Raw genomic sequence first — 25,749 nt, 5'->3', positions numbered from 1 at the left:
TCATGATTGGGTATTGGATATTTCTATGGCTAGTTGGAATGGCTAGGGAGTTCTAACTCTTTTGGTTAGCCTGTCTCTCCATCTATTCACTAATTACTTAGTGTTCTAGATCCTTGGGATATATCAAGGAAAAAAATACACAAAAATTCCTGCCCTCATGGAGCTGATATCCTAATGGAGGGAAACAGAAATAAATAATAAATATAGGGGCACTTGGTGGCTCAGTCAGTTAGGCATCCAACTCTTGATTTTGGTTCAGGTCATGGTTTCACGGTTTATGGGATCGAGCCCTGTCAGGGTCTGAGCTGACAGTGCGGAGCCTGCTTGGGATTCTCTCTCTCCTTTCTTTTTGCCCCTCCCCTGCACTCTCTGTCTCTCTCAAAATAAATAAATAAACATTAAAATAATAATAATAATAGGGGCACCTGGGTGTCTCAGTCAGTTAAGCATCTGACTTCAGCCTAGGTCATGATCTCACAGTTTCTGAGTTTGAGCCCCACATTGGGCTCTGTGCTAACAGCTTGAGCCTGGAGCCTGCTTCAGATTCTGTGTCTCCCTCTCTCTCTCTCTGCCCCTCCCACACTTGCACTGTATGTGTGTGTGTGTGTGTGTGTGTGTGTGTGTGTGTGTGTCTCAAAAATAAATAAACATTAAAAATAAATAATATAATAAGTAAATTATGTAGTAAGATTGAAGATGAAAAGTGCTTTGGGAATAAAAAACTTAGGGTGGGGGGGAGTGCTGGAATGCTAGGGAACAAGAAATGCAAATTACAATTTAACATGGAATGGTCAGGATCAGCCTTACTGAGAAGATGACATTCGATAAAGACTTAAAGAAGATGAGAGAGTTAGCCATGCTGATATCTGGGAGAAGAATTTTCATAGCAGAGGAAACAGAAAATGCAAAGACCCTAAGACAAGGGTGTGATTGGTGTATAGCCAAGGAGGCCAGCGTAGTAGGGAGACTAGTAAGAGAAGATAGCAGAGAGGAAAGGGCATTATAGGGTAGGTAATGGCTTCTACCTTCTGTGAAATGGGAAGCCATGGGAGATTTGAGCAGAAGAGTGACAAGATTAACTTCAGCTTTAAAAGAATCACTTTGACTACTATGTTGAGAATTAACAAAAGGAGGGAAGGAAGGAAGCAGGGAGTCTCTTGTAATAATCCTAGTTAGAGATGATGGGGATTTGTTTGTTCTGGTATCAGTGGAATAGAAGTGGAAAGATTCTAAATATATTTTGAAGGAAGAGCAAAGAGGATTTCCTGATTGGATATGAGGGAGTCAAGGATACCTCCAAAGGATGCCATTAAAAATTGGAAGGATAAGGAAAGAAGGCCAGTTTTTCTTTAAAAAGGTAATATGGAAGATATAAACCCAGAATGTAGTCTGTAGAAGATGTTTTTAAACCTGAATTTGCCAAAGAACTGGCTAAGGAACTTAAAAAACAAATTCGCAGGCTCCATTCCTGAAGATTTGATTCAGTAGGTCTAGGGTAGACCCTGTAAATGTCTTTTGTTTTTTCCCCCCAAGTTACTTTAGTTATTCTGTTGCTACTAGTCAAGGAATAACATTTCACTTGTTGTAGAAGGATGATGGTATGATATCCTATGTTGTCACTGCACAAGTTAGACCTTGATACTGCCTATTGTGCTTATTGTATGGCCCTAGTGCTAAAGCTCTCTCAAAAAGGGTTAATGAAGGATGGAACTACCAAAAAGAAGAATACTGGATGTCTGAGAGAAAACACAATATGGTTGCATAGCACAGTGTTTGCACCCTGGACTTTAACTCTCATTTATTTCCAACTATTAAGATAGTTCATGGACTTCTGATGATGGTTGAACTTATCCCTGACATGGTAAGTGGAAGGAAATCCTCTTCAAAACACCAGTTTATCAAATTACTGCTGCACTACATTTTAATCTAATAATGAGGCTATTGTAAAAATCAAGAAATCTATCCTAGAATTTCTAAAGATTTCATCTCATTTGTGTGAAGCTATTATGTTATGCTACAAAGGGGGCATAATTTCATGGAAGGATTACTGGTAGTCTTTTATTTAGAACTTTTTTTATTGCTACTCATAGTAAGAAATATATTTCATATTGTGACCCAGTATGTAGCCTATGTAGTTTTATGTGTATATTCATGGATGGATGGATTGTACAAGGCGGGGGGCGGGGGGGAAGACTGAAAAAGAGTTTCGTGAAATAATAGTTTCCCTTATTGCATGCAACATATTCAGATATTTTCCACTGAGTCTCATCTAATGTATTCTAGTTTGATCTATTTCATTTTTTAAAGAATGTTAGCCATATTCCATTAAATTTATTTCATGACCTACTAATGGGTCATAATATGAAAAATAATGCCACAGAAGACTTCCTCTGTAGACACTGCTCTGCCACTATTTCTTCATTTGACCCGTGAACTCACTTTTCACTGGAAGGTCTTTTTTCTAGCATTAAAATTTCTAGTATTAAAGTTTCATGAGTCTATTAGTTGTATTATCTAAATGACATCACCGTTCTGCTGAAATTTTTAAATTGGCCAGGAAAATACATTTTCTTTGACCAAAGTTTGATCAGCAACTCTCCTTAGCAAACAAAGATGTGTAAAACTGTAAGTAGAACACTAGGCATTTACCCTTTGTGGTGGAGCTATCTTCATGAAGCCCTTGGGGATTGGGTTTTGGAGCATTTCCAGAGCAGATGAAGAAGGGAATGTAACTGATGTCAATTAAATACTTTGGGAGTTTTCTTAAGTATAAAAGATGAATTTCTACTCAAGCTTCTCAAATAGTTCTAAAACTTTATGTGAACCATATGTAGCTTTCCAATTTGTCTTTTGTTTTTTTGCCCTTCATTAAATCATACAGTATTATATATTGGGATATTGAAAATAGGAATTTTTTAGAAATGTTTATTGATTTATTTTGAGATAGAAAGAGCACCAGTGGGGGAGGTGCAGAGAGAGGGAAAGAGAGAGAATCCCAAGCAGGCTCTGTGCCATCAGTGCAGAGCCCCACATGGAGCTTGAACTCACAAACTATGAGATCATGACCTGAGCCGAAATCAAGAGTTGGACGATTAACCGACTGAGCACCCCAGGTGCCCCTGAAAATAGCAATTTTTAATTCTAAAGCTCTTACTAGAAAATTTAGGGGTCTTTGGGCTGATTTTGGGGCTGGTGATTTTTTTGTAGAAATCATTTATCTAGGCTTTTTCCCATCCTGTAAAATATAACTTTGTTTTGCCAGCTTCTCAGAATAAACTGATAATTTTTGGAAAGATCTAATTCAGTATTTACTTCATTTGAACTATAACAAGAAACAATTTAAAATAAGCAAAGAAAATGATGAGTTTCATTAATTATAACTGAGGACTCATTTTTTCCCTCATTCAAAAAGCTTTTAAGCTTTAACAAATTTTAAGAATTTGTTCATCTATACGAATTTTGTGCATTTTAGTATAACTTTGGCTCTGTTAGTAGTGTCTAACCAGAGTGCAAACATATTTTAAGAGACTTAACATGTTAAGAGGCTTAACTCAGTTTTCATAGGCATTTCAGTGACTATCCATAATGTCATTTTAAGAGGTGATATTGAAAAATGCTTCCTCAAAATTTTGAGTAATCAGTTTTCAAAGGAAGGGTTTCAGATAACATTTTTTGAAGTTTGATAGGAGTGAATATCAGAGGAAAGCCTCTAGAGCATTTTGCTCCATAGCAGACATGAAGTATTCTTTTTCTTATATGAGAATGATACTAGTGTATCAGTCACTGAACAACACCCTCTGATGTGTTGGAAAGGGTCTTTGAAGTTATCTGCCGTCACTTTCTATCAGGGATTCTGTGTTTAGCATTCTCGAGATTCGACCTGGTACTTTTCTAGATGGTAGGGGGCACACAGAAGTAAGAGCATTGGTAGAGGTAGAGACAATTACTCTGTGAGTTCAGAGGAAGGAGATATTTCTGACTGGGTAATCAGAGATTCTTCACAATGCAAGTGGCTCAGAAGCAGGAATTTACTTAGGAATGATGGGTAGATTTGTACTTGAGAGAAGGCTTGGCACAAGCAAATGTATGAAAGGTAGAAAGCACAGTGTATGCTTGAGGAACAGGAGTCTCAGTGCTGGATTCTCAATAGAACATGTAATGATAATTGTTTTCCAGGAGCCATCACCCCTAGCAGAGCATATTTGCAAGAGAGCCGGGAAAGATTAAGCCAGTAAATTGTTTCCCTTAGTCCTAATTGAGTCAGCCTTCATTAGAGCCATGCTTTATTGAGATGAAGCAGACAAGTGTGTGTAATTCACAAGTTGAATAAATGTGCACCAAATGCCATATACTTATAATAACTATTTATGGAATATCTTCATTATAAATTATATTTACATTTCATGTTTCAAAATATTTTTGTTAGCAAATACTTAAAAGGTACATGTGTATATTGTCAACATAAGTTTGGATTTCATATTGATAAATTTTTAAATGTAAAAGAAATGTTTTTTCTTATGTATAGACACAGGGAACATGGAGGTGCTCCACCTATATGGAAGTGAAAAGCAGAAGCAGCAGTGGCTTGAGCCTCTTCTTCAAGGAAACATTACGTCCTGCTTCTGTATGACAGGTAAAAGCAAATCACGGTTCTTCCCTTGTGCAGAGAGTTATCCTGGAGCTATTATGGATGAGCTGAAGAAAGGAGGGAGGTGCCTCTGTGTTTCAGGCAAATTCACCCATGGCTAGAAATGTAAATATGATTGTTTTGAGTGCAGTTTCAAATTTTTGGATTTTTAAATGTGCAGAATAAAATTGCCCTCCCATTTGGGAGGATACCACAGCTGATGTTTTCTGGCTGTCTACTTTAGCCATTTAGCGCAGAGTAAACTTAACTTCATAATCTTTTGACTAGCATTTCAAAAATTGTTATCTCTGGATATTTGATATCTTTTTTGCCCTTATGATGAAATACTCATATTTGTGATAATTTTATGTTGATACAAAATATTTAACCCTGCCATAAACCTAGAAAAATAGAACATTCACCAATGCTAGTCACATTGTTCAAATTATGTTCATTAGGGAAGTAAAATTAGGGGCATGTTAATGAAAAAGGGTTTGGTACCATTTGTACATAGGAAACAGCAATAACGAATTCTTCAAAGGAAAAAGTCTTTCTATAGTTGAGTTTAGAATTAAACTATATGTCATCTGGCCATAATTCTGGCCAGATTTTAAACTCTTCTATAATATTGCATATGTTTATAATAGCAAAACTGATCTTCATTTAAAATCAGTAAGAGGCATTTATTGAACACCCGTAGTATGATGTGTTTTCTACAAAGCACTAATTGGAGGTTACAGAGCAAGTACACCGCTCCGTCTAAAGGAACTGGGTCTCTAGTTTTAGAAATAGAATACACAAAATATCTGAAGGACCCATTTTAAAAAGCAGGATATTAACAAGTGCACATTACTATGATTGAGGGCTAGCCTTTACATTCTGAAATGCCATATAATAAAGCAGTTGTGTAAGGGTGTCCCATGAAAAACTTTCTGAAGACATTGTGTTGAGCATGCAGAATAAATTGGTGAGATGGAATTCTCAAGGCATAGTTAGAAATTGTCTAAAATAGTAAATTATATGGAAATCTGACTTGTAAGTATTTAGTATATTTCCACTGTGGGAAATAAAGAACAACATTTTATTCTAGTTTTGATGTTTGGAGAACGGATTCCATGAGTTATCTCAAATCATGTACCAGTGAGGGAGCCAAGAACACAATTCAGATTGCTGATCCCGGTGTTCGAAATTCATTCTTCCAATGTACACTTTTTGAATACCTGCTATGTGTAGGTTATGGGAGGTCCAGGGTAGAATGGGGGGAAGGGAAGGAACATGCCTCTATCCTCAAAGAGTTCACATTTCCTTATTCAAAGTCTCTTTGGTAAGTAGATGATGTCTGCCTGCCCATAAATTCAACCTTTGCTTATTTATAGAGCCCGATGTAGCTTCAAGTGATGCCACAAATATTGAATGTAGCATCCAACAAGACGGAGATAGCTGTGTAATTAATGGCAAGAAATGGTGGAGCAGTGGTGAGTATTCAGATCCATCCTTTGTGCCAGGTGCTGTGCTAGAATAACGTGATACATAGTTATTAGTTTTGTGATCACAGTTCCTTAAATTCTGCCTTTAAAAGCATATTGAAATTTAGAAATATTTGCTAAAAAGAAAAGTAATTTTAAAATAACATATCTTGATTCGGTGATATTTAAGAGCAGAAAACATGTCTTTTTTTCAGTTTTACAATTCACAATTTTTTAAGGTTTATGAGAGAAAATTCATATCCACGCACACTATTTGTGATCATGGTAATTTCTATCAAAATTAAATTTTAATAGGGATATATTAAATGAAATATAATTTATAAATAATTGTATTTAAAGAGATAAGATGTACATGTTATTAGAAATCATTTATTGTGTCACGTTTCTTCATTGCTTAAAAATACAAGTGCTTAAGCAAAAAAATAAGAATCTACAAGAATACATGAGAAAATGTATTCTTAACCCTCGGTAATAGACTCACATAAATGGATGAGCCCTTTAGGAAGTCATAAAGTTGGAACCTGGGTAAATATGATTATCTAAAGATTTCTTCTAGAGTATACATGTAAATCTAATAAGATAACCAAGTTATTATTAAAGAAAGTTGACATCATGGAAGCAAATTATGTGTTCAGAAATTTAGCAGGGATAAAAAGAAAAAGAAAAAAATTTACCAGGGATGTATTAAAAGGGCCATTAAAGCTTTTTATGTATTTTTTTATTGTTAAATTGTTATTCTGTCTGGGGTCTTACGAAATCACAAACTACGAAATGGGAAAAAAGGATTAAATTTTGCTGTATAGTTATTCAAGTACTGACATTATGCAGTGAAGTCATTCTTCTATTAAAATTTAGATCATTTAAAATAATTATAAATGCTCCTTTATATAAGCCTCTGTATTAATCTGTTTCAGATGGCCTAATTTATAGCATAGTGTTTTCATTATTAATATCTGTTAATACTATTTTCCTATATTGTTAATGTTAAGTTCATGTTTTGTGCACTTGTGATTTCATTTCCTCTTCTTCCTGGCTGCTACATTCTCCCATCCTCCCCCACCTTTTGATTGTTATAAGTTGGCTCCACAGTGTTTAACATTTAAGTTTCAGAATAAAGCAGATGTTTTCTCTGGGGAGAAGCATCATTCATGTGAATCAAAGCAAGAGACAGTTTTACATTTAAATGCTAAAAGTACTGGTTGGCTCTGTAGGATCTTCTGAGTCAAAAGGAATCTCGTCCACGTTTTGTCTTTGTCTTCTCCAGGACCCATATTTCTTGGCAACTTTCATGATGTAGTTTTTAAACGATGCTCCCATAAAAACATACAGGACTGGGTTGAGGCAGCTGTGAAAGAGTGCGATGCTCTCTGTGATTTGGATGGCAACATCCATGCGTTTGCTCATGTCACAGTCAGTGATCAGGGAGTAGATGATGTCTATGACTTGGCAGAACCTGACAATGTTATAAGGCAGCTGAGTGACAATGAAAACTATAACCACCGTGAGCAGAACTTTGAGGGGTCGAGATTTTTTAATGTTGGGCATCCTGATGAGTGTCCTTGCTGTGACAAAGTAGCATACTCCCATAATAAGAAAGGGTATTACAAATCCAATGCAGATTTCCAACATTTGAATTGATGCTTTCACTGATGTTCCTAGGTGATATGGAAAGATGGGAATGCACCTAGCCTTGTGATTTACTGTATAAAAAACCAGCTGTGGTATACTCAGCAAGATGGCAACCATCCAGACAAAGAAACAGATAAGCCAGCATGGTTTCCCCACTCCTGATTGACTTGGGGCTTTCGTTACTGCCCAATATCTGTCTATGCTGATACAAGCCAGAAACTGCATTCCAGAGACGAAATTGACAGTGTACAAGGCTGAAGTGACTTTGCACATGATTCTCCCTAAAACCCACCCATGAACTGCATTAACTGCCCAAAAAGGCAGAGTAAATAGAAGGAGTAAATCTGCCACTGCCAAATTCAGGATGTACACATCTGTTTTGGTTCTCTGTTTCTTGTAATAGGCATAAATCGCCACTACTATGGAATTGCCTGCAATTCCAATGATGAAAGCTATTGTGAAGAAGGCAGGCAGGAAGACTTTTGCAAATTTTCTGACTTCTTCTTTTATACAGATCACTTCATACTGACTATAGTCATGAGTGCCATTCACTTCATTTTCCTCATAATAGTAATCTGTTGACTGGTTGTGTTCCAAAGCCATGGCTCCAATCTAAATGTCAAAAGGAATACAGAATATTCATTTTAATATTGTTTAAAAGGAAACAATTTTTGATCTAGCATATATTCTTTTACTCAAGAATAGATTATTGGGGCACCTGGGTGGCTCTATCAGTTAGCATCCGACTCTTGATTTCGGCTCAAGTTATGATCTCACAGGCACAGGAGTCAGGCTCCATGCTGATTGTGGAACCTGCTTGTGATTCTCTCTGTCCCTCCCCACTTATGCATACACACTCACTCTCTCTCTCTCTCTCTCTCTCTCAAAAATAAATAAATACTAAAAACAACAACAAAAACTAGAGAATAGATTGTTGCCATAACATAGGTGAGACTGAATCTGCCACTCTTTGAAATTTGAAACCTTTTAATGGAAACCACTTAGGAATATATCCCCAAGGTTATTTTTTCATCCTTTGGTTTTACAAGTCTGTGTGTAAGAGCTAGGATTTAAACATGAAAGATAAAATTAATACCCTGAGGAATTTTCTTAGTCATTATACCCTAAATGAAAGTAATGACTTTTATGTAAAAATAGTTGGGTTTTTTTTTAAGGTTTTACCTTTTTTAAGTAATCTCTACACCCAATATGGGGCTTGAACCCACAACCCCAAGATCAAGAGTCACATCCTCTACCAACTGAGCCAGTCAGGTACCCACAAAGTAGTTTTTAACATATGAAAAATTAGATTTCAGCAAAAGGAATAACAATGTTATTATTTTTTACATATACAACTTTGTGATTCTTATGCAGTATATTGTCAGTAAATTAAATTGTTCATCTAAAATAAAATTATTTTCAGGGAGCCAGGTGGCTCAGTCAGTTGAGTGTCCGACTTCGGCTCAGGTCATGATCTCACCATTCATGGGTTTGAGCCCCACCTTGGGCTCTGAGCTGTCAGCACAGAGCTGCTTCGGAGTCTGCTTTGGATTCTGTGTCTCCCTCTCTCTCTGCCCCTCCCCCCGCTCACACTTTGTGTCTGTGTGTGTCTCTCTCTCTCAAAAATAAATAAACATTAAAAAAGACAGAACATTGTTCAAAAAATTAAACATCAAAAAAATAAAATATTTTTCTGGGGTGCCTGGCTGGCTCCGTCAGTTAAGCATCCAACTCTTGACTTCAGCTCAGGTTATGATACTACCGTTCGTGAGTTCGAGCCGTGTCAGGCTGCGCACTGACAGGCAGAGTCTGCTTGGGATTCTCTCTCTCTACCCCCCCTTTTATCTACCCCTCCCCTGCTTATGTGCACACACATTTTCTCTGAATAATAAATTAAAAAAAAAAATTTTCTTACTGCCACCAGAGCTCTATCTCTAAAATGTCAATCTGTCACTCTTCTGCTTAGCTCTCCCCTAAAAGACACATTTCTTCACCTGAAAGATAGAATCCAAGCTCCTTAGCATTATGCCCAAGACTCCCTCCCTAATGTGGTCCTACCCATGGTTCCTGCTACATTTCTCTACTATGTGCCTTACGCTGTAGACAGTAATAGTACTCATTTGAAGCACTTTGCTGGCATACACATGCTGCAGCACATATCTTCATCATTACTCATTCTGTTCCTTTATCTGATAGACTCTTTCCTGCTCTTCCCTTAAAGGGCCACTTCCTCCTCAGTTAACCTGGATCTCGCCTTGCCAGAAGACTTTCCTGATCCAATAGCTATATCTACATACATACCTACATTCACTCTTAGAGAATGGACCCCATCCTTTGGAAAAGATGGGTTTCCTAGACTACCTTTTCCCTCTGTGCTTAAGTTCCCTAAGAGTGTGACTTATTGGGTTTATGTTTCTAATTAATACCTTGGAGAGTGCCTGGCACACACTAGGTGCTCAGTAAATATTTGTTAAACTGAAGGTTTTACCAGCAGAGGTATAAAGCTATTACTCTAGAATGGATAGATGATGTGCCAGGAATCTTCTTGTCTCATCACTAGTTATTTTACTATATTGGTTATTAACACCCTATAGAAGTAAGATAAGCTTGCACAGAATTCACAAGTTTTTAAAAGTATATAAAAATTACTTTCGGTGTTTTTATTTTAGTGCTGAGTTTTGTTTTGCTCCTTCCTTACCCGTTCTGTTTCCCTTTGATTGCTTTTGTACTTGGAAGAATCTCTAACATTCTTATGGAATCATTAATGAAACTACTATTTTTAAAACAGTGTGCCAACTTGTACATTTTCAAAAGAATGTTCTTATTCTTACTAAGCCTTTTTGGATAGTAAAGCAAAGAAGGCCCCCCAAGGAAATATGCCACATAGAAGAACTTCTTTCGTTATGTAAAAACCAGGTGCTAACAATCTAAAATGACTAGTTTTATCCTTAAGGTTATTTGAAAAGTTACAATCTGGAAGACCATTCTGATCATCATTTTCTTATGTGTTAATTATTAACACAGTATGCACTTTGTTCTTTCTTTCTCATTCATCACAAATCTTGGACCTGGTGATAAGGAATAACATGCCCAAATAATACAAGACATTAAGGAAATATATTTTTAAATAAGAATCTTATTAAAAATATGAGTAAGTAAAACAAGGACTGGAAATTATTTGCAGACATGATCCTTTGGCAGATATATAGGAATACATTTTAGATGTCTTTATAATTATTACCAGAACAAAAAAAAAGATAGCATTTATAAAACAAAGTAGAAAAAAAAGGTAGAGCAAAACTTATTTTCTCATTAACAAAGCTGTATAGGCAAGTAATGGTATTAAAATAATACCAGAAATAAAATATTTTCACCCTGCTATTTTCAGATTTAAGTTTTAAGATTAAAGTGTATAGCTGCTTTTAAATAGCTCTTTTTTGCACATATAAACGTTCAGACTTTTATGCATCAAGACTCCCTCTACATAGGTAAATATACAAAGTCTTTGGGCTTTAAAAAACAATCTTATCCAAGTTAGAATGAGAAAAAGAAAAAACCAACCTGTTTCAGTGGGCAGAGAGGAGCAGTCTTGAGTGAAGACTAAAATCAAATGACCTCTTTAACTCAAGCTACTTTTGTTTTCGTTTTACACCCCGCCTTTGTCTTGCATCCAAGAGGGCTTTCCTGAAATTTAACCTTGTGAGCACTTGATCTTTTACTTTTTGTATAACCATCCTGGAAGTCAAATCCAAGTTCTTAAGTGTCCTAAGATACAAACTTGAAAGAATTCCATCTTGTTTCAAAAACTACATAATTTTCAAAGTTTCCACTTAGATGAAGGGAACAAGAACGTGTCTGCAGCTGAGGAACCAATCGCCAAACTGAAAGAATTCACCCTGAGAGTCAAGGCAGCTAATGAGCGCTCATAGGTAGCATCTAGAGAAATAACTTGTAAAAGTTATTTTGTCTAGAAAAGAAAAATGACTTTACCTCAGAAAGTTATCTTTTTGAAGACTGAATTATTGCAGACTAAATTCTGAGTAGCAACTAGGCATTTATAGAACTTAATATTTTTATGCCACATCATTTAATATTTTACTTAAACTATTAAAGTACTCTTAGCTTTGCTATATTTCTTTTTTGTCCTTGACGCCAGAGTTAAGTCTTTCCCCATGACTTTAAACTCTCTTGCCTTCTTGTAACCTTTTTCTTCAAAGACCAGCATACAAACCTTCAAAATCCTTTTGTCTGGGGACATTGTTTTTCCCATGCTAACAAACAAATGAAAATGAGAGAAGAAATGCATGCAGATTAAGCCCTTGGGGGTCTATTTGAGCTTGACTTTCCTTACATTTGCATTAATAATTCCCTTTATTTCCTTTCTCCTGCAAGACTAGATAGGCTCAGTCTCCACCTGCAGAAGTCCTTTTAGAGGAATGTCAATTTTTCTGCAAGCAGTTGATCAAAGTCTCTTGTTAATTCACAGAAAAGAGGCTCTAAGTCACTGGGCCTTCATTTTCCTTCATCTTCCCACAGTATAAGTCTGAGAGTACTGCCAGTTTCTCCTTGTAATCCACCACTCTTTTAGAAAGTCATTTGCATGCAGCTAAACCAGCTCGGGGATGCCCGCGCGCGCACACACACACGCACACAGTGCCTGGATTTGTGGTGTTTGTCATTTTCCAATGTGTAAATACTCCCACCCTGGCCAATTTTAAGGTATCAATGTGAAGTCACTGAAGGCAAGGTTGCTAAGAGGGGAGCATTGATTATAAGCTCTCCTGAGCAGGCTCTAGCACACTTATTCAGAAAGAGGCATCTCTTCTTACCATGGCTGATCATTAGTCTCTTGCTGACAGACACTGCACTTAATGTTATCCTGCCTGTCTAGACTATCTGGTTTTTCTCCTCCTCTTACCTCTTGTTTTTTTGTTTTGTTTTTGTACAAATATAAATATTTATTTAAAATGAGAGATGCAGGGCGCCTGGGTGGCTCATTTGTGCAAGCATCTAACCTTGGCTCAGATCACCATCTCGCAGTTCATGAGTTTGAGCTCAGAATCGGCTCTCTGCTGTTTGCACAGAGCCTGCTTCAGATCCTCTGTCCCCTTCTCTCTGCCCCTCCCCTGCTTGTGCTCTCTCTCAAAAATAAACATTAAAAAAAATATTTTTTGATGAGAAATATATCACAACAAGCTATAAAACTTAAGAGGCCAACAAACACCAAAATTTAAAGAAAAATCCTCAAGAAAATATTTTAGGGCTCCTGGATGGTTCAGTCGGTTAAGTGTCCAACTTCAGCTCAGATTATGATCTTACAGTTCCTGAGTTCCAGTCCCGTGTTGGGCTCTCTGCTGTTCTCATAGAGACTGCTTTAGATCCTCTGTCTCCCTCTCTCTCTCTCTGCCCATCCCCTGCATGTTCTTTCTCTCTCTCTCTCTACAATAAAATAAGCATTAAAAAAAGAAAATGTATTAATAAACTGCCTGACACATCTCAATAGTACTATTTTTCCAGAATTTTTCAGCTACACATACTTTTCCTCCAACTTTAGATATAGTTGACAATTAAAAATTGTTTATATTTAAGGTGTACAAGTTGATAATTTGATACATGTATACATTGTAAAATATTGACCCCAATCAAGGAAATTAACATTGTCCATCACCTCACATAGTTACTTTTTTGGGGGTGATGGGTAAAAACTTAAGATCTCCCCTCTTAGCAAATTTCAAGTATACAATATAATATTGTTAACTATAGTTACATGATTGTACCTTGGATGTCCAGAATTGACTTCTCTTGCATAACTGAAACTTTTTGCCCCTTGAACCGCATCTTCCCATATGCCCCTAGTTGCATACCCTTTGATCACTTCTTCAGTTTTGTAATTTTGTCATCTGTTTTCCATGAGAATAGAAATATACTTCACAGGCAGGTGAACTTGCTGTTTGTGTTACTACTGCAGGTTTTTGCCCTCATGAACATAAACGTTCATATCCATTCTATTTCGTGTGATTTCTTCCAAAAATGTATGGTGCATTTTGTTTTTTGTTTTATTTTTTAAATTTTTTCCAGTAAAGTTAACATAGTGTTATATTAGTTTCAGGTGTACAGTATAGTGATTCATCAATTCCATACATCACCTGATGCTTATAACAATTGCAATCCTTAATCCCCATCACCTATTTGACCCAACCCTCCCATCTCCCCTCTAGTAACCATCACTTTGTTCTCTATAATTAAGATTCTGTTTCTTTCTTTTTTTTTTTTATTCTCAATTTAGTTAACATACAGTGTAGTCTTGGCTTTAGGAGTAGAATCCAGTGATGCATCACTTACGTATAACACCCAGTGCTCATCCCAACAAGTGCCCTCCTTAATGCCCATCACCCATTTTTCTCACCCCCTTACTCCCATCACCTCTCAGTTCTCTGTATTTAAGAATCTCTTATGATTTGCCTCCTTCTCTGTTTTTATCTTATTTTTCCTTCTCTTCCCCTACGATCATCTGTTAAGTTTTTCAAATTTCACACGAGTGAAATCATATGATACCTATCTTTCTCTGACGTATTTCACTCAGTGTAATACCCTCCAGTTCCATCCATGTTGTTGCAAATGGCAAGATTTCATTCTTTTTCATCGCTGAGTAGTATTCCTTTGTAAGTATATACCACATCTTCTTAATGAATTCATCAGTTGATGGACATTTGGGCACTTTCCATAATTTGGCTGTTGTTGATAGCACTGCTATAAACACTGGGGTTCATGTGCCCCTTCAAATCAGTACTCATGTATCTAATTCCTGTTGGATAAATTCCTAGTAGTGCAATTGCTGGGTCATAGGGTAATTATACTTTTATTTTTTATTTGTTTAATTTATTTTCTTTTTTTTTTTTTTTCTTTTTTTTTTTTTTCATTTTTTTTCAACGTTTATTTATTTTTGGGACAGAGAGAGACAGAGCATGAACAGGGGAGGGGCAGAGAGAGAGGGAGACACAGAATCGGAAACAGGCTCCAGGCTCTGAGCCGTCAGCCCAGAGCCTGACGCGGGGCTCGAACTCACGGACCGCGAGATCGTGACCTGGCTGAAGTCGGACGCTTAACCGACTGCGCCACCCAGGCGCCCCTGTTTAATTTATTTTCTTAATGTTTATTTTTGAGAGACAGGGAGAGACAGAGCATGAGTGGGGAAGGGCAGAGAAAGAGGGAGACACAGAATTCTAAGCAGGCTCCATGCTCTGAGCTGTTAGCACAGAGCCCAATGCAGGGCTCAAACCCACAAACCACAAGATCATGACCTGAGCCAAAATCAGTCACTTAACCTATTGAGCCACCCAGGTGCCCCAGGGTAATTCTGTTTTTAATTTTTTGAGAAACCTCCATACTGTTTTCCAGAGTGGCTGCACCAGTTTGCATTCCCACAAACATAAGATTCCGTTTCTTGATTTGCCTCTCCCTCTCTTTTTTTTTCTCTTTGCTCATTTTTTTAATTATTATATTATTTTCAAAAATTTTTTTATATTTATTCATTTTTGAAAGAGAGAGACAGAGCACAAGCAGGGGTGGGGCAGAGAGAAAGGGGGACACAGAATCTGAAGCAGGCTCCAGGCTCTGAGCTGTCAGCACAGAGCCCGACACAGGGTTTGAACTCACGAACCGCAAGATCATGACCTGAGCCGAAGTCAGACGCTCAACAACTGAGCCACCCAGGTGCCCCATATTATTATTATTTAAAGTTTATTTATTTGAGAGAGTGAGTGTATGAGCCAGAGAGGGGTAGAGAGAGATGGAGACGGAATCCCAAGCAGGTTCCACATTGTCAGTACAGAACCCCACATGGGGTTCAAACTCACAAACTATGAGATCATGACCTGAGCCAAGATCAAGAGTTGGATGCTTAACCAACTGAGCCACCCAGATGCCCCTCATTTGTTTCATTTCTTAAATGCCACATTTGAGTGAAATCATATGGTATTTGTCTTTTTCCAAGTGATTTATTTCACTTACTGTTGTACTCTCTAGCTCCATCCATGTTGTTGCAAATGGCAAGCTTTCATTCTTTTTTATGGCTGAATAATATTCCACTGTATACATATATAGGACTTCTTTATCCATTCATCAATCAGTGGACACTTGGGCTGCTTTCATATTTTGGCTATTATAAATAATGCCGCTCTATTGGGGCGCCTGGGTGGCTCAGTCGGTTGAGCGTCCGACTTCAGCTCAGGTCATGATCTCACAGTCTGTGAGTTCGAGCCCCGCATCGGGCTCTGTACTGATGGCTCAGAGCCTGGAGCCTGCTTCCAATTCTGTGTGTGTGTGTCTCTCTCTCTGCCCCTTCCCTGCTCATGCTCTGTCTCTCTCTGTCTCAAAAATAAATAAAAACATTAAGAAAAAAAATTAAAAAAAAAATAATGCCGTTATAAACACATAGGTACATGTATCCCTTTGAATTAGTGATTTTGTATTCTTTGGGTAAATAACCAGAAGTGCAGTTGCTGGACTGTATGATAGTTCTATTTTTAACTTTTTTGGGAACATCCATACTATTTTCCATAGCAACTCCATCAGTTTGCATTCCCATCAACAGTGCAAGAGGGTTCCTTTTTCTTCACATCCTCACCAGCACCTGTTGTTTTTTGTGGTGTTTTTAGTCATTGACAGGTATGAGGTGATATCTCATTGTAGTTTTCATTTGCTTTTCCCTGATGGTAAGTGATGACAAACATTTTTCATGTGTCTGTTGGCCATCAGTATGTCTACTTTGAAGAAATTTCTGTTCAAGTTTTCTGCCCATTTTTAACTGGATTATTTGTTTTTTGGGTGTGAGGTTTCTTGTTTTGTTTTTTAAGTAGGCTCTGTACCCAGCACACAGCCCAACGTGGAGCTTGAACTCACAACCCTAAGACCAAGACCTTAGCTGAGATCAAGAGTTGGATCCTCAACCAACTGAGCCACCCAGGTGCCTGGGTGTTGAGTTTTATTAATTTTTTATAGATTTTGGATATTAACCCTTTATCAGATATGTTATTTGCAAATATCTTCTCCCGTTCTATAGGTTGCCTTTTAGTTTTGTTGATTGTTTCCTTCACTGTGTAAAAGCTTTTTAGTTTGAAATAGTCCCAATAGTTCATATTTGCTTTTTGTTTTCCTTGCCTCAGAAGACATCTAGAAAGAAGTTGGTATGGCCAAAGTCAAAGAAGTTACTGCCTGTGTTCTCTTCTAGGATTTTGATAGTTTCAGGTCTCACATTTTAGGTCTTTCATCCATTCTGAATTTCTTTTTGTGTATGGTATAAGAAAGTAGTCCAGTTTCATTCTTCTGCATATAGCTGTCAAGCTTTCCCAACATCATTTGTTGAAGAGACTGTCTTTTTTCCATTGGATATTCTTCCTGCTTTGTTGAAGATTAGTTGACCATATAGTTGTGGGTCCATTTTGGGGTTTTCTAGTCTGTTCCATTGATCTATGTGTCTGTTTTTGTGCCAGTACTGTACTGTCTTGATGACTACAGCTTTGTAATATAGCTTGAAATCTGGAATTGTGATGCCTCTAGCTTTTTCTTTTCAAGATTGCTTTGGCTATTCAGGGTCTTTTGTAGTTCTGTACAAATTTTAGGATTGTTTTTTCGAGTTCTGTGAAAAATGCTGGTGGTATTTTGATAGGGATTGCATTGAATGTGTAGATTGCTTTGAGTAGTATAGACATTTTAACAATATTTGTTCTTCAATCCATGCGCATGCAATATTTTTCCATTTCTTTGTGTCCTCTTCAATTTCTCTCATAAGTATTCTATAGTTTTCAGAGTACAGATCTTTTACCTCTTTGGTTAGGTTTATTCCTAGGTATCTTATTATTTTTGGTGCAATTGTAAATGGGATTGTTTTCTTAATTTCTCTTTCTGCTACTTCATTATTAGTGTATAGAAATGCAACAGACTTCTGCATATCAATTTTGTATCCTGCAACTTTACTGAATTAATTTATCAGTTTTGGTGGAAGCTGTAAGGGTTTTCTGTGTGTAATATCACGTCATCTGCAAATAGTGAAAGTTTTACTTCTTCCTTACCAATTTGGATGCCTTTTATTTCTTTTTGTTGTCTGATTGCTATGGCTAGCACTTCCAGTAAAATGCTGAATAAAAGTGATAAGGATGGACATCCTTGTCTTTTTCCTGACCTTAGGGGGAAAGCTCTAGGTTTTTCCACATTGAGTATGATGTTTGCTGTGGGATTTTTATATATGACCTTTATTATGTTGAAATATGTTCCCTCTAAACCTACTTTGTTTGAATGTATGTTGTACTTTTGTCAAATGCTTTTCCTGCATCTATTGAAATGATCATATGGTTTTTATCCTTTCTCTTATTGATGTGATGTATCACAATTTTTTTGTGAATATTGAACCACCCTTGCATCCTGGGAATAAATCCCACTTGATTATGGTGAATGATTTTTTTTAACCTGTTGTTGAATTTGGTTTGCTAGTATTTTCTTTAGGATTTTTGCATCTATATTTATCAGAGATATTGACCTGTAGTTCTCTTTTTTTTTTTTTTTTTTTTTTTGTGGTATCTTTATTTGGCTTTGGTTTCAGGGTGATATTGGCCTCATAAAATGAATTTGGAAGTTTTCCTTCTTCTTTTTTTTGGAATAGTTTGTGTAGAATAGGTATTAACTCTTCTTTAACCATTTGGAAGAATTTGCCTCTGAAGCCATCTGGTATTGGGCTTTGTTTGACTGATTCAGTCTCCTTGCTGGTAATCAGTCTGTTCAAGTTTTCTGTTTCTTCCTGCCTCAGTTTTGGTTGGTTATATGTTTCTAAGAATTTGTCCATTTCTTCTAGGTTGTCCAATTTGTTTGCATATAATTTTTCATAATATTCTCTTATAGTTGTTTGTATTTCTGTGATGTTTCTTGTTATTTCTCCTCTTCCATTTGTGATTTTGAGAACTTTTTCTTTTCTTTTCTTTTTTTTTTTTAATATTTTTAATGTTTATTTATTTTTGAGACAGAGAGAGACAGAGCACAAGCAGGGTAGGGACAGAGAGAGAGAGAGGGAGACACAGAATCCAAAGCAGGCTCCAGGCTCTGAGCTGTCAGTATAGGGCCCAATGCAGGGCTCAAACTCATGGACCATGAAATCATGACCTGAGCCAAAGTCGGATGTTTAACCGACTGAGCCATCCAGGTGCCCCATCTTTTCTTTCTTTTTTTAATGAGTCTAGTAGACGTTTATCAATTTTGTTGATCTTTTGAAAGAATTAGTTCCTGGTTTCATTCTTCTGTTCTATTTTTTAGTTTCTATATCATATATTTCTGCTCTAATATTTATTATTTCCTTCCTTTTGCTGGTTTTAGGTTTTGTTTGTTCTTTTTCTAGCTCCTCTAGGTGGTAAGGTTAGTTTGTTTACTTGAGATTTTTCTTCTTCAGGTAGGCCTATATTGCTATTAATTTACCTCTTTTTGCTGCATCCCAAAGGTTTTGTACTCTTGTGTTTTCATTTTTCTTCGTTTCCGTGTCCTTTTTGATTTCTTCTTTGATTTATTGGCTGCCACATTCATTGTTTAGTAGCATGTTATTTAACCTCCATGTATTTGTGGTCTTTCCAGATTTTTTCTTGGGGTTGACTTTTAGTTTCATAGCGTTGTGGTCCGGAAAGACGCATGGTATGACTATGATATTTTTTAATTTGTTCAGGTTTGTTTTGTGGCCTAAATGTTATCTGTTCTGGAGAATGTTCACGTACACTTGAAAAGAATGTGTATTCTGCTGTTTAAGGATGGAATGTCCATCTGGTTCAGTGTGTCATTCAGAGCCACTGCTTCCTTGTTTATTTTCTGTTCGGATGATCTGTCCATTGATGTAAGTCAGGTGTTACAATCCCCTACTGTTACTATATTACTGTCAATTAGTTCCTTTGTGTTATTAACACTTTTATCTATTTGGGTGTTCCATGTTGGGAGCATATATATTTACAATTGTTGTATATTCTTGTTGGATTGTCCCCTTTAGTATTGTCCTTCTTCGTATACTTTGTATACTTTAGTATACTGTCCTTCTTTACCTCTTTTTACAGACTTTGTTTTAAACTCTATTTTGTCTCATATAAGTATTGCTACTCTAGCTTTCTTTTGACCTCCATTTGCATGATAAATGTTTCTCTAGCCCCTCACTTTCAATGTGCAGTTATCTTTACATCTGAAACAAGTCTCTTCTAGACAGCACATAAATGGGTCTTGTTTCTTTATCCACTCTGTTACCCTATGTCTTTTTATTGGAGTGTTTAGTCCATTTACATTCAAATAATTATTGATAAATATTATTGTTATTTTGTTACTTGTTTTGTGGTTGAAGTTTTTCTCTGATCTTCTCTTTCTCTCATGGTTTGTTGGTTTTCTTTAGTGATATACTTGGATTGCTTACACTATATATTTTTTTTGTGTATCTATTACTGCTTTTTGAATTGTGGTTACCATTTGGTTTATATATAACATCTTCTGCATATAGAAGTCTATATTTAAGCTGATAGTCACTTAATTTGAATTCATTCTTTATTCCTCTCCCTTCCATGTTTCAGATATTTGGTATCATATTTTAAATCCTTTTATTTTGTGTTTCTCTTGAGTGGTTTTTAGACATATATATATATGTCTATATATATATATTTATTTTTTTTTTTTTTTTTTTTTTGCTTTCGTGCTTCCTATTTTTTAATTCTTGCTTATGGTTTTTGTTTTCCACTCAGAGTCCCCCTTAACACTTCTTATAGGACTGGTTTAGTGGTCATGAATTCTTTTAACTTTTGTTTTTCTGGGAAACTACCTCTCCTTCTATTCTGAATGGTAGCCTTGCTGGATAGAGTATTCTTGGCTGCAGATTTTTCCCTTTCAATATTTTGAATACATCATGCCACTTCCTTTTGGCCTGCAAGGTTTCTGCTAAAAAAATCAACTGATAGCCTATTAAGGTTTCCTTTTTATGTAACTCTCTTGTTTTCTCTTTATCACTATTTTTTTTTTCTTTTTTCTTTTTTTCTTTTTTGCCATTTTAATTACTGTGTCTTGGTGTGGACCTCCTTGGGTTGAATTTGTTGGGGATTCCTGTGCCTCTTGAATCTAGATCTGTGTTTCCCTTCCCAGATTTGGGAAGTTTTTAGCTAATACATTTTCTGCCCCCCTTTCTCTCCTTTCTACTTCTGGGATCCCTATATTGTGAATGTTATTATGCTCGATGGTGTCACTGAGTTCCCCTAAGTATATTCTCATTATGCAGTATTTGTTTGTTTCTCACCTGTTCAGGTTGATTGCTTTCCATGACTCTACCCTGCAGGTCACTGATACATTCCTCTCCTTCCTGTAGCCTACTATTTACTTCATCTATTGTATTTTTAATTTCATTTTTTGAGTTTTTCATCTCTTATATGTTAGTTTTTATCTCTTGGTCAAGGGTGTCACTGATATCATCTGCCCTTTTCTGAAGTCCAGTGAATATCTTCATGATCATTACTTTATTTATTTTTATTTTTATTTTTATGTATTTATTTTTTTGAGAGAGAGAGAGAGAGAGAGGGTACAAGTGAGCAAGGGGCAGAGAGAGAGAGAGAGAGAGAGTCCCAGGAGGAGCAGAGAGAGAGAGAAGCAGGGCTCACCCAAAGCAGGGCTCACCCAAAGCAGGGCTCATACTCATCTGAAGTGGGGCTCGAGCTCACCCAATGTGGGGCTCGAGCTCACCCAGTGCAGGGCTCAAGCTCACCCAATGTGGGACTCAAACTCATGAACTGTGAGATCATGACCTGAGCCAAAGTCAGGTGCTTAATGACTGAGCCACCCAGGCACCCTGTGATCATGATTTTAAATTGTTTATATCATTACTTATTTCTGTTTCATTTAGATCTGCTGTTATCCTGTTCTTTCATTTAGGACATATTTGTCTGTCTCCTCATTTTGTGAACCTCTCTGTATCTGCTTCTGTGTGTGAGGAAAGTCAGCTATTTCTTTGGCTGTGAAAGTAGTGGCTTTATGAAGAAAAGGTCCTATAGTTCCCTGCAGTGCAGTGGCCCCTGTTCACAAGAACCTGGCACTTCCGGGGAGTCTCCTGTGTGTGTAGCTTGCATTCTGCTACTGTGTCCAAGTTGTTTTTCCTTTCAGTCATGACTCTCAGCCTGTTGTGGGCTGTGCTTGCTCTCTGTGATGTTAGTGAGACCTAGGAAGGCTCGTTCTGAGGGGGCATATTATAGAAGGGCTTGGGGGCAGGATATTGGTGTTAGCAAAATTTGCGCTAAGCCACTAGTCCTAGGCTGGATCCTCTGAAATGTGGAGGCATTAACAAAACTTGCACTGAGCCCAGGGCTGAAGACAACAGGCTTGGGGTGTGCAAGTCTTTAGGAGAACTTGTCTGTGGGGTGCACTGCTAGCAGGTTAGGTAGCAGGTGTCTGTAGCTCTGTGTTTATGCTGGGGGGATGGGAGAGGAAAATGGCGCTTACTAGTTCTTTTGTACCCAGAGAAATCCCCCAGTACACTCTGAATCAGTATAAACAGATCTTCCTCCCATTATGTAAACTGTCACTTCTATGTTGCCTCTCTGTGGGCTGTTGTCTCTTTAAGGGTGGAAGCCCAGCTATCACTCCCATCCCTGATTGCTCAGTGCTGACTCAGCTGATTTTTAAAGCTCCAGGCTCCAGGCTCCAGGTCCCACTGGTTATACAAACTCATGGAATGCAGCCCCTCTGGTTTTCAAGGCCAGACGTTATAGGATTTGTTTTTCCCCTTGTGGGCTCCCTGATGCTTTCCCCTCTTTGCACCCACAGCTCCCTCCTTCCTTCAGGCACCTCCCAACCACCTTTTCTATTCTTCCTAACCTCTTTGATGTGACTTCTTTTCTGTATTTAGTTGTCAGTTTGTTCTGCCAGTCTTCAAATAGCTGTCTGGTCTATGCACTTGGATGTGATTCATATCTAGTTTTAGACATGGGATGAGGGGCCTCCTACTCTGCCATCTTTCCAAACCTCCTCTCTTACTTCTTGTTCTTGATCTAAATACATAGGAGCAGGAAGAAGTGAACAAGCAACACTCCCCTAAATTCTCAGACTGGCTTACAAAATCCCACAAGGTCTGTCTCCATCCCTCATTGCTTTTCTGTCCTATTTCCTACTACTTTCTCCTTTGCTTATTTGGTCGGCCACACCAACTTCCTTGTGCTGTTTTGGAATGTACCAGGCACATTCCTTCTTGGGGCTTTTGTACTGACTCTTCTGTCTGCCTGGAATGTGCTTCCTCTTAATATTTGCAAGGCTCACTCCCTCATCTCTCAAGGCTTTGTCCAATCACCACCTCCTCACTGAGGCAGTCCCTAATTACTCTATTTAAAATACCCCTCACCTGCCTATATTCCAATCTACCTTAAACATAGCACTTATCTTCTGCTAATGAACTATATCATTTTGTTTTATGTTTACTATTATTTCTCATCCTGTATTAGAATATAAGCTTCCTCAGAGCAGGGACTTTTATTTGCTTTGTTCATTGATACATCCCAAGTGCCTAGGATAGTGCCTGGCACATAGTAGGTACCCAGGGATATTTTGAATTAATAAATAATTCTACTTTCCCTTCTGATTCTTATCCCATTTTACTTTACCTTGATGCTATACTTCTTTAATGACTCATTTATAACTGCAGCCTGCATAATTAACAATTATATAATCTCTTCAGTCCATCTGTAGGTACACTACTAGGGGTACCTGGGTGGCTCAGTCGGTTGAACAACCGACTTCGGCTCAGGTCATGATCTCGCAGTCTGTGGGTTCGAGCCCCGCGTCGGGCTCTGTGCTGACAGCTCAGAGCCTGGAGCCTGCTTCAGATTGTGTGTCTCCCTCTCTCTCTGCCCCTCCCCCGCTCATGCTCTGTCTCTCTCTCTGTCAAAAATAAATAAACATTAAAAAAAAAAGTTTGTAGATCCACTACTATACAATACTGAATTGTGGGCCTTTGCTTGTGCTATTACTCCTATCTAGACTACTCCTCCCACTCCCTAACTTTAGCTCCCTAACTCCTATTTAGGATCAGATTCAGGTCTGAACTTACCATTACTTAATTCAGGAAACCTTCCTTTAACCCTCCCAGATTAGATGTATGTACTCTTTACTCCTAGAGTACTCTCTCACTCTGTTGTTAGTAAAATCTTTTATCTTCCATAACAATCACATATCCTGCTATATCCTCAACATTTAGTTGGGTGCCTTAGTTATGGTACCAGTTTACTGAGTAATAATTAAATACATGAATGAATGAATGAATGAATGAATGAATCAGTTTCACTTACCCTCCACAGACTTACAAGTTTACCAGTGGAGCTGGAATTTTGGATCCAATCTTTAATCTTAGACTATTTTCACTTTATCATACTATCTCTTATAACATTTTTGTTATTCCATTATGTCATCTATTATAGAATCTTGGTACTTTTATAAAGATATTTAAAAGTATCTATCCTGGGGCATCTGGGTGGCTCAGTGGGTTAAGCGTCCGACTTTGGCTCAGGTCATGATCTCACGGCTCGTGAGTTCGAGCCCCGCGTCAGGCTCTGTGCTGACGGCTCAGAGCCTGGTGCCTGTTTCAGATTCTGTGTCTCCCTCTCTCTCTCTCTCTGACCCTCCCCCGTTCATGGTCTGTCTCTCTCTGTCTCAAAAGTAAATAAACGTTAAAAATATGTAAAAATAAATAAATAAATAAATAAATAAATAAATAAATAAATGTATCTATCCTTTTCCTTTGTTTTACACCCCCAATAATCACATGTTTTCTTATAAATAGGATTCCCTTCTTGTAAATTAGTTATAATACTATAATCTTAATCTTTACATCTTTCTAATTTGGACAACATGTTTTGCTAACTCACACACATACCCATGCCCTGGGGCATAAAGGATCTCAGAATCAAGCCTCTTCTGGTAGTATATACCATATGAAATATGGTGAAACTAGTTTGTTGCCTGGCCTTTTCCTATATTTTCCTCCTCCCCAGACAGATTAGAAGAGATAGTGTTGATGGGGAAGACTTGACAAAATATGAAGGGCAATCATGTAGCTTGGAGATTAGGGAAAAGTATCACTTACCATAAGCAACTTTTCAAAGTGCTAACTTGATGTTCTTTTAGTGCCCCCCCCCCCCTTTTGTACTTGTCTCCTACTTCTCATTTCCCTAAGAACAGAGTCTTCATGATTCCAACTGGCTGCTCGCCATAAATTGTCTCTCACCCTTCCTGCCTTAACATAGCAATGTCCCTTGTTCCTGAAGAATCTCTCTCACCACACCCATTTATCAGCCTTCCTCTTGTAGCGGTATTTACTACAGATATTTGTAATAGATGTTTGGAAAGCAATCTGACTAAACTAAATATTGTATTATCACTGAAAATATCATGGATATTGAGATATCTATTGAACATTTAGATAATCTCATGACTTCTCTTTAAGTTCATATTGTATATGAGTTTTTTACTTAGCATTTTTGCTGAAGCATTTTTATGTTATTCCAAATTCACTCTGTTGTTTTCATAACTAAATAATATTTTGTTGTGTGGATCATAATTTGCCTTTCCGTTCAGCTATTATATGACTTACAGAAGATTTCTAGTGTTTTGCTATTACAAATGATGTTACAAAAAGCATCTTTGTAGATAATGTGGGAAACTAAATTTAATCGGAGAAGTGAAGAATGATTAACCATGTATAATTGTCTCTTTCTTACACAAAAGATAGCATTCTTGCTCTTCTAACCAAAGGATAATCAGAGAGTTCGTTCAGATAAGTGCATAGAAAGGTTCCTTATTCTTTTTTGGGAGGGTTCCATTATATGGACACAGCACAGCATATTTCAATAGTCTCCTATTGATGGATATTGGTTTATGTCCCAATTCTTTGCAAATACAAACAATACTACTGCAGTGAATAATCTCGTGCATCTGTCTTTTCATTCAGGAACAGTTATATCTGTAGGACAA

At 37.3% G+C, this 25,749-nt stretch overlaps 2 protein-coding genes across 2 annotated transcripts in view; one reads left to right on the top strand and one right to left on the bottom strand.

Annotated features, from left to right (window-relative positions):
* Window positions 1-25,749, top strand: part of ACAD11 (acyl-CoA dehydrogenase family member 11) — a 93,828-nt gene that overhangs the window by 42,357 nt on the left and 25,722 nt on the right. The window contains exons 12-13 of the mRNA XM_030328936.2: window positions 4,526-4,633; window positions 6,004-6,102. Coding sequence (XP_030184796.1) covers window positions 4,526-4,633; window positions 6,004-6,102 — 207 coding nt within the window. The remainder of the gene's footprint in view (window positions 1-4,525; window positions 4,634-6,003; window positions 6,103-25,749) is intronic.
* On the bottom strand, window positions 6,464-11,656 carry ACKR4 (atypical chemokine receptor 4). Its single transcript, XM_030328940.1, has 2 exons — window positions 11,305-11,656; window positions 6,464-8,355 (listed from the first exon to the last, which is right to left on the bottom strand). Exon 2 carries the CDS (start codon window positions 8,344-8,346, stop codon window positions 7,294-7,296), a length of 1,053 nt encoding a protein of 350 aa, XP_030184800.1. The 5' UTR covers window positions 8,347-8,355; window positions 11,305-11,656; the 3' UTR covers window positions 6,464-7,293.

The sequence above is a fragment of the Lynx canadensis genome, chromosome C2 (assembly GCF_007474595.2).
Source record: "Lynx canadensis isolate LIC74 chromosome C2, mLynCan4.pri.v2, whole genome shotgun sequence".
In the NCBI taxonomy this organism is placed as follows: domain Eukaryota; kingdom Metazoa; phylum Chordata; class Mammalia; order Carnivora; family Felidae; genus Lynx; species Lynx canadensis.
The sequence above is the reverse complement of the archived record's forward strand: the minus strand, read 5'-3'. Positions and strand labels throughout refer to the sequence as shown.

Bases quoted from the DNA above. Each gene is read 5' to 3' on its own strand.
- ACKR4 (XM_030328940.1), bottom strand. From the start codon at position 8,346: ATGGCTTTGGAACACAACCAGTCAACAGATTACTATTATGAGGAAAAT.